The 14,866-nt window shown below is 36.4% G+C and overlaps 1 protein-coding gene across 3 annotated transcripts in view; it reads right to left on the reverse strand.

Annotated features, from left to right (window-relative positions):
• The window catches only part of CLSTN2 (calsyntenin 2), a 421,974-nt gene that overhangs the window by 90,041 nt on the left and 317,067 nt on the right, over positions 1-14,866 (reverse strand). For all 3 annotated transcript variants that reach the window (XM_030028229.1, XM_030028230.1, XM_030028231.1), the window contains exons 4-5: positions 13,488-13,696; positions 6,076-6,225 (exon numbers count right to left, since the gene is read on the reverse strand). In XM_030028229.1, coding sequence (XP_029884089.1) covers positions 6,076-6,225; positions 13,488-13,696 — 359 coding nt within the window. The remainder of the gene's footprint in view (positions 1-6,075; positions 6,226-13,487; positions 13,697-14,866) is intronic.

Genomic DNA, 14,866 nt, shown 5'->3' on the forward strand with positions numbered 1-14,866 from the left:
AATTACTTCTGCTAGTGACAAAACTGAAAGGCAATTCTACATTGGAAGGCAATATAGAAAGAGGATATCCCAAGCACAGAATAAGATGACCTTGAGAACTAGTGTTATAGAAATATTGCTTTGTAGTAATGATACAAAGTGGCAGTTCACGCTCAGGAACTTCAGCAAACTGGTGAGTCATCACTGAAAAATGACACATGGAAAAAGAGCTGATTCCATTAGGTCAGTAACAGCATGTCCATGAGCCGCCGGTCTGACACAGCCAGGCAAAAGAAAGGTAGTCTTGGAATATAAAGCACTGTGTTTCCAGTAAGAGGCTATGGTAAAAAGAAACATGTGAAAACACCACATCTGGAGTGTTCGAGAAAGATGTATTTAGCTGTAATATGTACACAGAATTTGCTGAGGAAAGGAGAGCTTATCTTAAAAATTAGATTGAAACAGGTATGACTGCTTTCTCTAAATATGACTGGTAGTCAAATAAAAGAAAATATAATGCTGATACAACTACATAAATGAGTATGAACTTATGTAAACTCTGAGCTCAAAAATCAAAAGTACTCAGAAGTTCAATTGATTTTCAAATGTCTGAAATGGGTATTTAAAGACTGGGTATTCTCCTAAAATGGTGCCATTCAAGTTAATAGCTTGTAAGCATTTTGTTATGATTACTTTTTTTTAAGGATGTATGGCTAATGCATGCACAGCAGCTCCAAGACTACACTGGCATAAAAGCTCCCTGCTTTGCAATAAATTTCATTTTTAAAAATATGGGTAAATATCTTATAGCTAAGACAACACAAGCATTGCATTTTTAAACTGCTAGGTATGTGCACAAGAAGAATAGAAATTGATTTATATTTATTGCAGAAAATATTTGTGCCTTTAAAATTGCTGCTGAAGTTTTCTGTACTTGACCACCCTCCTCCACATAACCAATTGCTTTAGTAATCATATTGCTCCTTGTTAAAAGCACTGACAGCTCAAAAGCCAATACAGTTTTGGTTTTCCTCTGTAATTGGATTTTACTAGAAAGCCCACATGAATACATTTCTAAAATCACTCAGCATCTACTGCAAATAGCATCTCTGTAGTATGTTGAATCAAAAGTGATGTAAGATCACTCTGCTACCAAAAGAGAAGGTCCTGCCCTTCTCTGAACAAAAGACAGATTATATTTCAGCAGGAAAAGCAAGCTGATCTGACCTGTACCTGGCCTCTGAATGACTATTCAACATTAAAGGAAGAATGTGCCTTTTGGTGGTAGCAAAGCCCTAGGTCACCTTAGTGATTGCTACATGCCTTAAAAGGAAGTAACATGCAGTATCTTTGAGACATTAACTACTCTTAGTAAATATTTTTATAGTATGTTAGGTAAATAAACAAAGAGAAGCTTTTATTTCAAAATCATTTTTAAGTAAACACTAAGTGGAAAATCATTGAATTTTTAGGGAACATCTTTTTTTGTTTGTTTGTTTTAGATGAATTTTTAAGAAACTTCTCCTTTATATTGTTACCTCAGGTGTATGTGAGTTCATAGGACTTGGAGGTAAGTGTAGGAAATCTTTTCAAATTTGTAAAATATTTCAGGCTAGATGCTGTGAAATCCTGTTTTCTAATCAGAGTCCTAATTTTCTTTTCAATTGGAGGTTAGTGAGCATTGCTTATGCAAGGGTCATATCAAATTTGGCGGAAAAAAAATTAAGTCCTCTTCGGTCAGAGGAGACAATGTGACTTAATTTTTGGACTGTTGTCTTTGCTACATACTTATCTCCCCAAGAAACACATTCAACCTTCCCTGTTTGTTTCAGAAACACAGAGTCCTCTGATAATTTATTGGGGTATTCAGCTGATTTGTTTAGTGGAGCTTTTTTGGTTTATGCCTTAATAACTGCTTCCTGTCTGACATCAATTGCATTTTAGGGAACAACCTGACTTTTGGTTTAATTGTCAATAGTTGAGCAGATCTCTAGCAGACTCAAAACATACTTTAAGTGTTTGGGGACATGATTCTGCCCTTCATGTTTTGAGGCTAAACTCCTCTTTACTTTCTCCCCATGTAGTACATCATTCACCAGAGAGCTTGGTACAGGAATAATTGTTTTCAATTTTCTGCTATCTTGCATCTTTTAGCACATTGTTTTATATTTTAGTTCCATTTGCTATCCCACTAGGGGGGACAGTAACTTCTTCAGTTTTATGAAGACTGTTCCTAAAAGTAGCAGAAAAGAGAAAAAACAATATTATGGTACCATAAATGAGCTACAGAAAACATGGTGTAGATTACAGGGTTTTGACTCTTTCTTATTTCACCTCAGGTTTTTTAAGGAAAATACTATATGCATATTTACTACTATGTTGCCAGAAGTCTGTCTACACTACTTTGAATAAGGCAGACGTAATGTTACAGAAATCAGTATTTGTGACATTAAAACTACTGTAGTGAAAAGAACCACACTGGAAGTCAATCTACAGGAAAAAGTCTAGTGTATTCTCTGTGTCCATAGAATTGAAACAAAGGCAGAGTTCTGGAAAAACAGACAGAATCCCAGGGAATGTGCTGAAGATAATAGGGTTTTTCTTAGCATGGAAACCCACTAATTGCATTTAAAAAAAAAAAAAATTAAACAAAAAATAGAAATAACTTCAACTGCAAATGTACCTATTATGGTGTCAGAAATACTATCATCTAACTTTTCTTTATAATGTAGTCTCTTTACTTACCTGGCAGTAAGTAATCACTCCATTGTTTGAAAATCATGGAAATTAACACACAGATAGCATGAAGAGAATTTGTAACATAGCTGTAAAAGTCAGTTGACAAAACTCACTAACAAGACTTTTCAATTAAAATAACTGATTAGGAATTAATTAGGTTCATTGATTTACATTTTTAGCTTGCTTAGGATACTAATAACATTTCAAAGTGGTCTGCTCAGAACGGTTTGATGTCAGTTTTGGTCAAGTTTGTTTCTAAAGTAGCCTCTTAATAGAGTGGAGGCTTGTTGTTTGCTGAAAATGTCTGTGTGGGAATGCTTGCTGATTATATGTTAATGTCCATCTTCAAAGAGTAGGGAAGTAGCTCCTAGATTTAATGAAGACTTAAATGCTATTAGCCCAAAGGAATATTGCTTAAAGGATAGCACCTTGGCTTGTTGAGTCTTATTTGCTCTGCTACACATGTTAGTCATGTGGAGCTGGCCTCTAGAAACAGGAACAATTTCATACATTGTTTATGTAAACCTATTCTTCCCTGTCCCACACCTGCACAATGGAGGTTATTTGAAGGGCATCTGCATTGAAATCTATTGCACTGAAATTTTTAACACTGAATTTGCATTAGACTATGACAATCTCTATTCACAATAGTCACAGAAAGAACTGCACAATATTTCAGATTACTAAAGCCAGCAACTTTTAAGAACTAACTGCCAATGTTATAAATTGAAATTCCAAATATTTATTTGTTCAAGCTAACACTGAAGAACAAGAAAAAAAACCCCCATATATCATATCTTGGCAACTTCTATATTATAACCAACAGCTCAGAATATTAATACTTCTGTCAAGCAAATCATTATTTTACCTCCCTTAGTCATCCAATATTTTCAAATATATCATTATTTCAAAGAAGATGGAGCATACCTGCTGACTGCCTCTTTGTGGGGAGATCACAGAGAGTCACAGACACAGGGAAGAAAGAACACTATAAATATCCTCCATTCCCAGTCTCCAGATTTCCTCTTTAAGTACTGGAAATACTATTAGTAAGTTCTGCTTATTTGATTTTTTTTTTCCTAGCAACAGGTAATTTTTACAGATATTGGCTCAAAGTGGAAAGCAACATCACCTATCTCATTATCTTCACCTTTAAAAATAAGTAGACATAAAAGAATCTCATTAAGAGAAATGTAGAATTTTCTGGAAGCATTCTGTTGTAGCTCATTTTCAAATTATAATTAATGACATAGTAATTAAGAACTAAAGTCATATCTACCCAATTGTTTACCTTATACCCTGAGTAGGCAAACACTATCCGCTTGCACTTTGTGCCATTTGACCTGGAGACATGCCAGTGAAGTGAAGCTGTCACCTGTTTGACAGATGGAAAGGCACAATTCCACATGGATGGCATGGAATATGCTGAGCAGAACATATTGAGCTATTTCATATTTTTACATTGCTTATGATAAAGACCCATCATATAACTTGTATCAGATCAGAAGAGACAAAGAATATTTGTGCCAAATTGCCACAGAAATAAACAAAAAGCCCAAATTCAAGCATAATGAATGCTAACAAAGCATATCCTTTCCCATCTGAGATGCTTTAGACAAGCTGCTTTAAACTTTCTTATGTATTGCATTCTTTTTTTAGGAGTTATTGCTTTACATATGCTGTTTTCTCTGTCTACTTTCTCACCCTTACACTAAAAATAACAAGCTGGCAGCCGCTCATATTAAATACCTAGTGTTAACCAAACCATCAGCCACATACAGCTCTGACTTCTAGAAAAGAAGAATATAAATTTTGCATGCATAAAATAACAGTAGTTGAATTCCAGTTTTTCATTAAAAACTTAAATACCTTGTAAACACTTCACGTAATCTAAGATGAACAAAGCATCCAAAAAAAACCCAACCACAAACCAAACCTTATTTGAGGTTGTTTCAATTACTACTATTGGCTACCCGGTGTCTATACCCACCTGATGGGACCAGCAATGACCATCTGTCCTATAATTGATGCTTGAACTATGAAATAAGTGTGACAATATTGGACAATATAAACACACCATTAGTAAGGAGTCTTTGCAGAAATTATTCAATCAATAAAACACCTAAATGGAAATAATGGAAAACACCTAAATGGAAATTAAAAAAAATCAACAATCTCACCCATTTTAATACAAATTCCAAGCTAATTTAGGAGTATTTGATTTATTTGAGATGACTCCATAAAATGAAAACAGAACATTTCTACAGTGTAAAGAGACCATACTGGTTTTATAGAATAAATCATGGGGTTTTGAACAACAAGATCAGAAAACATGGGAATAGTTCATAGGTATTCTTTTTTTTTAATAAAAATGCTCTTCAAAATACTTGGGTGGGTGGGGAACTAGTACATCCCTGGAAAATTAAAATGTGGTTCTACTCTAAGCAAGGACTGTGAAAATGGAATCATGATATTGCACACATTTCATTACAAGGTCCTCTAGACCAGGGCTTCTCATTTTACAAAGAAAACCTTTTTTCCTTCTAAATGTCAGTCTGCAAATTTACCTTCAAGTACAACAGCCAAACTAATTTTTTCGTTCTCAATCATTCTCTTTAAAAATTACAGTTATTAAGGTCAAGTTAGTCCTGAATGACATCTGCATAATGTGGTTACATCCAGTTCATTTGTCCCTAATCCAGCCCTCATTTTCATCATAATTCCTTATAATTTGTAGCATATCTATCTTCCTAGTACATTGCCAGCTGGGTTTTTCTCCATTTTAGACAGAGCGTAGATTCTTAGAATCTTTTCAGAAAATCAGTTCCTACAGAAATGTCTCAATAGGAAGACAGTAATCAAGATAAAAATTGCCTTTCACTCCCACTGCCGGTTGAGCATGCCTCGACTCATGCATGCATGCACATGAAAGCCAATTCTGTACCTGGAACAAGATAATTTGAACAACTCTGGCACACATGGGAAAACTACCTTGTCATGGTGGCTTCTAAAGTTTTATTTAAAGGAGTAGTAGGAGAAAGGCAAATCAGAAGCATTTTTTTATATGTTGCAGTATATTCAGACAGAATTATAACATAGCTTATTAGAATAGAAGTTTATCTTTTTTTCTAATCTGTTCTTTGTTCTGACTAGAGAAGAAACATGGCAAATGTAAACAAGTATGGGATTATTATCCACTTTTTTAACAGGCTTGGAATGAATTAAGCAAAAGAAATAGCAACAGTTTTCTATACCACTGCAATAAGCACCCTAGTTTCCTTACTGTGAGATGGAGGGAAAACACCAAAGAAAAGAGATTTAAACAAAAATTAAAATATATGAACCATTAAACCTTACCTTGCCAGCCTGGTTTGCACACTGGTTTGACATTAACTCGTACTAAGACATCTTCTATTGCATGTTTTTGCCCACAGTCAAAAGCGGTTACCATTATCTCATACTGGTGCTGTTTATCATAGTTCAGTTTCTCAGTGTTTCTGATGTTACCTATAGATTCAATATAAGATAACATTCAGAAATTACTTCTTGGATAAGCATATACAGACTATAACATTTGAGTCCTGGTTGATGAAGTCCTTTGTGTCCAGAAAGCTCTCCGAAGTACATGGGACATCCACAGGCAGGACAGTTATAAGGAATGGGAAGTATTTTCTTTCAATCCAGCAGAGAAATAAGGAAGTTCTTAGGCAAATACAAGATGCTAGGCATATAATATGGGCATGTCTATATTAGAAAACAGCTGTTCAACAACACTTTGTAAAGTAAGACTTAAGACTAATTAGCAGTTACATCCTGAAATGTAAAGTATAACTAGGTGCAACCTCATTTTCCACATCTTCCCAGAATACACTGCTTTAACACAGCAGTCGCATTCCTGAGATCTACTGCTGAACATCTCCCCAGCCTAAGTATCTTTTTTTTTTTCCCTAAAGCTATTACCCTTTAGGTGAGAGAGATTTTTAGCCCTATAACACCTTTCCCTGGGTTTTAAAAAAAGGAAAAGCCCCAGAATCATGTTCTACATTAGAGCGCTTAGCAGTATTTGATATGACAGCACAGACTATCACATGGAAAATAAAACTGAGCAACAACAGAGATTATCTGTTGAACCTGACACATATATAAAGGTGACAAATTACCTGGTTTGGGAACAAAGACATTACAACTTCCACAAAGAAAGGGAAAGATCTTTCTCAGAGTACTTCCTGCAGGATTGGAAGATTACCATGCAGAATGTACGGTTTTGTAATTAATGAGTTCAGCGTTTTAATTCTGTCCATTTCCACCAAAATGCACTTCTTGCTCAAATCGAAACTTGAGACTGTTTAATATGTTTCACACTTTTGCTCAGGGCTGTTTATTATACCATCTCTTTGAATGAGAATGTTTGTTCTAGAATTCAAGAAACAAACTTACTCGGGTTCAATGCTACATATAACAACTGCTTTCAAGCACAATCTGCAAAATCAAGTTGTTTGGGCTAAATTTGGAATGAGGAGTACCCAGATCCTGGAGTTTAGTCAAACACAGTGCTCTGATTCCCACAGGTGCTAGTTAAAGTATCTGTTGTTAGGCATGCTGGCATTGTTTCTGTTTTTGTTTCTTTTTCATTTAAATGAATGAGAGACAGGTGAAAGCAGACAAATGAAACTTCTTAAATAAGTCTTTCACTAAACCTCCATTAGTTTGACAAGTAAAGACTTTTAGCAGGTGTCTCTCTCTGATGCACACTCCTTATCTTGTCAAAGCCCAACACTTTCTGACTACTACTACATTAAAGCCAACTTTAGTAGTTTAATTGAAACTGATGCAAAACTTTTCAGGTCAGGCCTGAAGAAAGACTGCTTTTGCAATTACCACCATCTTCTGGTTCAAAATTTGTAGTTTAAGTAGACCCTTACATCTGCAGCTATAAATCAGGCCCAATACCCCATTTTCTGTTGACTTTGAGTCTTTACCCCTCCCTTTCTGAGCAGGGCACAGGGGGGACAAGCCCTATTGCTAATTTTATGTCTCAAATGGAGAAGCAGAAGGACCTGCTGAAGGCTAACATGGAAACAGTACTGTCTCCTACAGCTTCCTTGGTTCCCTCTCAGGCACTTCACCTTGCCAGGCATTTTCAAGTCTGCCATGTAGATAGCTCTTCCCATCACAAAAGCAACTGCAATAACAATATCAACTACTTCATTATTTTTGAGTTAGAAATTGGCAAAACAATTTAAGCTACCCATTTTACTGTCTTGAGTTCCTTGATTAGTACTTGCCTAAGAGGATTTAAAGAAAAACTGCCACTGTATACTTAATTATTCATTTAATATCTGCTCAGTTGTTATTTCCTTTCTGCATTATATTATTTCTTACATGAATCTTTATATTTCCCTATTTGGTTCTCCTTGGTATTCTTTTAGTCCACGATCAGCAGAGATAATTCTCAGGAAACCAAAATTGTCTGAATCTACATTAGCAGACCGCTACAATTTGCGTGGCACATTAACTGTCCTCTATGATTTATAAATCATTACAACACATTTACATTTCACTAAATCTATCTTCCAAGATTTGTATTTCTTTACAGTCTTTTAAAATTTGGACTACAAAGATTCTGACTATTGGGTGTTATTCTGAAAGGTCATTTGGATGTCTTGCAGATGTTACTCAATAGTTTATTGATTTCTTAATTATTCTGTTTTTCTGTTACCTCTGATGCTTTATGCTTCTTTGTTATTTTACAATTTAATCAATACGATTAAAAAGTAGACACAGAAGAGAAGCACTACAAATACAGACTAATTAAAGTTTTAGAGACGATAGACTCGGAATTTCTATTTACATCTCACCCATAAACAAAAGGTAATCAATAACATTAAAAAAAGAAAATTTTAATGGGAGAAGTAAGTACTTTTCTACACAGTTCACAATTAGGCCATAAAATTAATTTTTTTCAGTCTTTCTAAATCTCTGCGTTTTACTGGAAATATCCAAAGCTATAACAGATTTTAAAAAACAACAAACAGATAAGTGACAACAGGAATATAAAAATTCCTGCTGGAGGACACACACATTTACACCTCTGTGTCTTCGGGGTCAGTTTCATACAGACTTCCCTCTTTTATGGCTGTCTTTCATCTTATTTTGGAGCAGTCACAAGAACGGGGAAAGACTTGACTGATTTACTATGGCAATTGCCTCTTAAATTCCATATACTTACTTCCTGTGTGTATAAGAAGTATAAAACTGAATCTCCTAACTCTTAGAAGAGATGAGGGCTAGTGTTGTTACATGAGTGGCCTCCGATTTCAGTCTGCCCATAGGATCGGCAGCTCAACATTCCCAGCTGCCAAGAGCCACCAACCAGGAGGTGTGTTTGACCATAAGTCAGTTGAAGGATTAGAATAGCTTCTTGTCAAAAAGGTGCACTTTTGAATGATAATGGAAAGAAATTGTGGCTTAATAAATAAATATCACATGCATATGCTTAACTATAAAGTTTTACAACTTTTCTGACAATATGAAGTTTGCATAGCTCCTAACACAGATCTCAGTGCTGTAAAGGATGACCTTGTGAGATCTTGTCCACATCTATTTTCTACAGTATGTAACTTGATAGAACCTGTACTGACTGTACAGATAAGTCAGTAACTCATCTTCATAGAATGCCAGGTTGGGAGGGACCTGTACGATCATCTGGTCCAACCTTTCTTGGCAAAATCTTCATGTTGAACAATCTGAATATGTATTTGTGAAGTGCTTCTCAGTGGTGGGATGGCAAATATAGTTATCCCCATTTTAGAGATGACAGTAGATCAGAGCTGTGACAATTTGCATCTATATCTGAATTCTCTTATCATGTGACCATGATCCCTGACAAATGAAGGCAGAAAATGCATTAAATGTTGTTCTACTGGCATTACAACAGATCCATACATTGTGGTTTAATTTTTCTCTTACCTGAAAAAAGCCTACGCAATATTGATACGATAACTCACTTGATGATTGGGATTCTCTGCTAAGAAGACAACTAGAATAAACTGCATGCAAAAGTCTCTTAAAACATATTATATCTTATACTTTTAGTCCCAATCCTTTGCATAGCAAAGCACAAATTTGTCCGTTGCCTTTACATGATTGTATTTTATGACCAAGAGTTCATTACCCTCCAAGTTAGGCTCATCATATACAAGAGTCAATTTTTTTAGTCTTATGGTTTCTTAAAACAATGTAATTTTATTCACAAAAAATTACATACCAAGGGTCAAAGTTGCCAACTGTAAATGGGAAGCTTTATATTACCTACTTTTAGGTGCCTAACTTACAAAGATCTACAAGAACTATACCAGAGCTGGATGCTGCTTCCTGTGCCAGTGCTGGGTGCCTATCCACTTGTGCCTCACGCAGTTTGGTGATGTGAAGTAGACTTTGCACTGCTACAGTCTGGAGAATTTTCTCTTCCGTTCAGCAAATGTTCCCCGATTTGTAATACGATTTTTCAAGACAACAAAATGCTCCCTAGATTGATCTAGAATCAAGAAATAATTTTTTCCTAAAAAGACAATGATCTCACAAAAGAAAACAGCTGGCAGAATAGCATGTTCATCTTTTTAAAGGCCTGTGTTTATGGTTAGTTTCATGGGTTGGTGGTGAAAAAAACCCACCATCTGGGACTGATAATGGCATGTTTTCCTCACACCCCCCGTACTTCTGGGGCCCTCTGCAATATTTAGATTTGATTCTAAGCATCTGGTTAAACGGGCAATGAAATTCCACACTTATGTTACTGAAAAGCAGAAAAAATCTTAACTTGCGGAAGACACAAGAACCTTGTCCTGGTTTCAGCTGGGATAGAGTTAACTGTCTTCCTAGTAGCTGGTACGGTGCTATGTTTTGAGTTCAGTATGCCAAGAATGTTGATAATGCTGATGTTTTCAGTTGTTGCTAAGTAGTGTTTAGTCTCAAGTCAAAGATTTTTCAGCTTCTCATGCCCAGCCAGCGAGAAAGCTGGAGGGGCACAAGAAGTTGGCACAGGACACAGCCAGGGCACCTGACCCAAACTGGCCAACAGGGTATTCCATACCATGGGACGTCCCATCCAGTATAGGAACTGGGGAGTGGGGGCGGGGAATCGCCGCTCGGGGACTAGCTGGGTGCCGGTCGGCGGGTGGTGAGCAATTGCACTGCGCATCATTTGTACATTCCAATCCTTTTATTATTGCTGTTGTCATTTTATTAGTGTTATCATTATCATTATTAGTTTCTTCTGTTCTGTTCTATTAAACCGTTCTTATCTCAACCCACAAGTTTTACTTTTCCCGATTTTCTCCCCCATCCCACTGCGTCGGGGGGGAGTGAGTGAGCGGCTGCGTGGTGCTTCATTGCTGGCTGGGGTTAAACCACGACAAACCTACATTTGTTTTTCACAGTGGATGAAAAAACCTATAAACAAAATCCTCATTAGCATGGTGTTAACAGACAGTCCCAGGCATCTCATACATCTATTTCAATCATCCTACAGGTAACAAAAAATGGGCACAATGCCAAAGAATTTGTATCAGAGAAAGCTTATATCAGCTGGCATAGAGAGACATTCTCAGCATTGAAATGTGTTGGAACTAAGCAACATATTTCTCACAAAATAAAAGTGCAGCCATCTATTCTAACTCTGTCTCTAACCCCAGTGGGTTTAAGCAATTACCATTATCTAAAAAATTGCAAATTAGACTGCAGTTACTGTTGATTGTGGTAGCACTGTGCTTTTGGTGAACAAATAGATCAAAAAATATTAATTGAATTCATGACCAAGAAACTGCAAGTATTACAACCTTCTACCAATTACTCGCTGCAGGCTTTAAGGTCATGTTTAAATCAGTGATTTTCTCATTGCCTTTGCTGAAAAGCAGGTCCCAAGCATGCAAGGACAAAGATGTAACCAAGGATTCGTGACACTTCACATGCTTTTGATCATGCCTCTGACTGTAAGAAACGCATGATCACTCATGAGCCAGCTGCACTGTGTGGTAGGAGCTGAAAAGGAATAAGCAGTAGAAATGTCTGCTCTGTATTGTGCTAATCTCAGTGTATTATTTATCCATAATACCTGTAAACAAACCTGGTATGAAATTATGATACCACCTGTGACTTGTGTAAGTACCCAGCCCCATACTGGCAAGTCACACAAAGCTCTGGAAAATAATGGTTTCAAGCAGAAACACAGAGAACTTCCTTTTATGACAACATGGGAAATCTCACAATTAGAAAAAAAATCCATAGAGAGGAAAAGTTTCTAGGAATTTGCACACAAACATCTACTTCCAAATGCCCATTTCCTGTAAAAAAATTCTTTGTGCAATTGCTCTGGCAAAAGATTACTGTGTCAGCTGACCTCATTTACTTAAACACAAACATACTTCTTATGATTATACCTCCTATATAGTATATTTGCCTCCCAATGCATTATAACAAGATGGCTTTTTCCCCAATGTCATTTACAATTTATTGATGCTAACAGGTTATTATCTTTTGATGCTCAGCTGTGCATTGTGCAAGAACTGCACAAATAAAAATGAATCATTTTTGAATATGGGAAAAGTTTTTTATAAAACATCCCAACATAAAAATGACTGCAGAGAAAAAAGTAGCTCCACGCATACTTTCAATTTCCAGTTTGGCCAAAAATCAGTTTTAACTTCCAAAGAGTGTTCTCCTCCTACATACAACATTGATTAAATGCTTCTGTTAGGAAAGACAAATCAGAGCATTGCTGGGCACGCACACAGGGTGCATGTTCTGGGGAAACAAGTTCTGTGAGCACAGGAATTTCCTTTTTGAACTTCTGCACAAGTGTGCACACATGAATATCAATAACAAGGACTCTTATCTACAAAGTGATGCCAATATGGGACTGCTGAAGTACTTGAAAGACAAAGCTATTATTTTGCATTGTCTGGAGCAAGCAAAGAATAAGAGAGAGGATCTCCAACACATTTTTAATGCAGCCCAGCCACCTCTCCCAAACTCAGAGTAAAGTTCTGTGGTTTTCCCTGCTGAGAACTTGATGGGAAAAAGCAGGAAGCTGACAGACAGGGCTGCCAAGGTCAAAAATTGCTGCATATGGAAAACTTAATATGGTTTATTATTTTTCCTACAATATTATATACATTAAAAAAACCCAACTAAAATCTAAAACCCATTAAAAAATGATACTACCTCTCCAAAGCATATTTTCTTCCATACTGCAGAATAATGGACCTGCTTCAGGAAGCACCACAAATGGGTAGATCTGCAGACCCACACCCTGAAAGTTTCAACAATCAATAAAAATATCCAGAATATTGTCAATTCTACATTTAGACTCTGCTCCAGAAAGTTCAGAAGAATGGGACTAGCTACAAACCAGTGAATAAACCCTATCAGGTAGGGCTACATGCTGCATGAGGAAATGCCATCAGTTGGATGGAAAACTAGATCTGAGACAAAAGAATGGACTGAGTGACAGAGAAATGTATTGCTTATCTAAAACTGGGGTTTTAATTTCCACGATAAATTACTGTGGCACTTTCTGACCAAATCTTATGTAGAAGGGATGGAATTTCCCAGTTTAATGGTTCCTTCATTCTCAGAGATGAGAACAGGATTACTCTCTTGAGTTAAAACTCAAGCCAGGTTATCAGCTAGTATCAGTAGGCAATTACACTATCTACAGAAATTACTGCTATCTGTCCCAGAACTTAAAATTGCTCCTTCTCCATACTCACCGTTTCTGTCAATGGCAAAAGGAACATCGGTTGTGACAATCTCATAATTGCAGATCTGGCTATACTGCGGGGAACAGTCCTCATCTATGGCTTCTACCTGCAGTATGCTGTCATAGATCTTTCCCTCTGTCACGGTGGCCTTATACACACTCTCCTTGAAAGTTGGTGAAAACTCATTAACATCCTTTACCTGGATATGGACCACTGCCCTAAAATAGGTAAAAAAAGACATCAAAGAGAAAAATTAATTAATCATGACACATCACTGTTTGCTTCAAAAACACTTGAAAAGACTAACAAAACATATCTAGAAAACTATGTAGACATCTGCTAAAATGAGATATTATTGAATTTCTATGTTTAATTTGCCCAGTTTAGTATCTTAATGTGGCACCAGGGAAAAAAACCTAGTGCCACAGCTTGTAGGGAGAGAGCTTCACAGCGCTCCCTATTAAAATCAGTCTGTCTCTTAAAATGGACCTCAGCAGAAAGTCAGTGGTATCATTCCAGTGTAAAATGGGTTAATAAACAAAAAAAGAGGAAGAGAATTATACTAGTCCTACATATTCGCTAGCTAAAAATGGTCAGTTTACGAACATTCTTCAATATTAAATAAGCCTCTCACCTTCTGCTGATTATAATTACCTAATTAGTTACAACGTTGTACATGTAAACCTTTGAGGGTCAAAAATAACAGGCCTTTAGTGTTTAATGAGCAAACTCTAAAGGCCTTCCTCTGCAAGAATTTGCTATCTGGTTTGATAGGTGAGGTAACAGAAGGACAGAGAAGTGAAGTGACTTTCTATATCAGTGGCAGAGCCAGTAGTAAATGTTGGGACCCCAGACAGTCTAGCTTACTGTGTGCTTACTATACAAACCACTATGAGAAAGTGTAACAAAGTCTGGTTCCAATGGGCCAGATTTCATTTGGTCAGGATTAGACTAAAATTTTCCACAAGCGGAATGTACTAGCTTATTACTGACATGGGAGGGAAAAACATCATAAAATGTAATAATATGAAGCAAAAACTGTTTCTGTAACTTGATGGTTACTTGATATCGGAGGCTTCCTTCTAAATGTGTATTATTTTTAAATATCCTGAAATAGTTCAGCATGCATTATAGAGCTAATTAAATTTTTAATTGCCAAGTATCCTGGATGAGCAAAAGGAAGAATGATTACTATTAATCATTTATTTAAATGGCTCTTAGCAAAATGAACAATTTGTACAGCAGTTATACATCTACACGTGAGTTAAATTCATCTTTAATGACAAATGCTCTGGAGCTTGGTTTCATGAATTGAAGGGGAAAATAGGCACTGTGCCACTTAAGCTTATGCAGGGAATTGGCTCCACAGTAAAAAGTACCACCTATTA

Source organism: Aquila chrysaetos, chromosome 10 (assembly GCF_900496995.4).
Source record: "Aquila chrysaetos chrysaetos chromosome 10, bAquChr1.4, whole genome shotgun sequence".
Classification (NCBI taxonomy): domain Eukaryota; kingdom Metazoa; phylum Chordata; class Aves; order Accipitriformes; family Accipitridae; genus Aquila; species Aquila chrysaetos.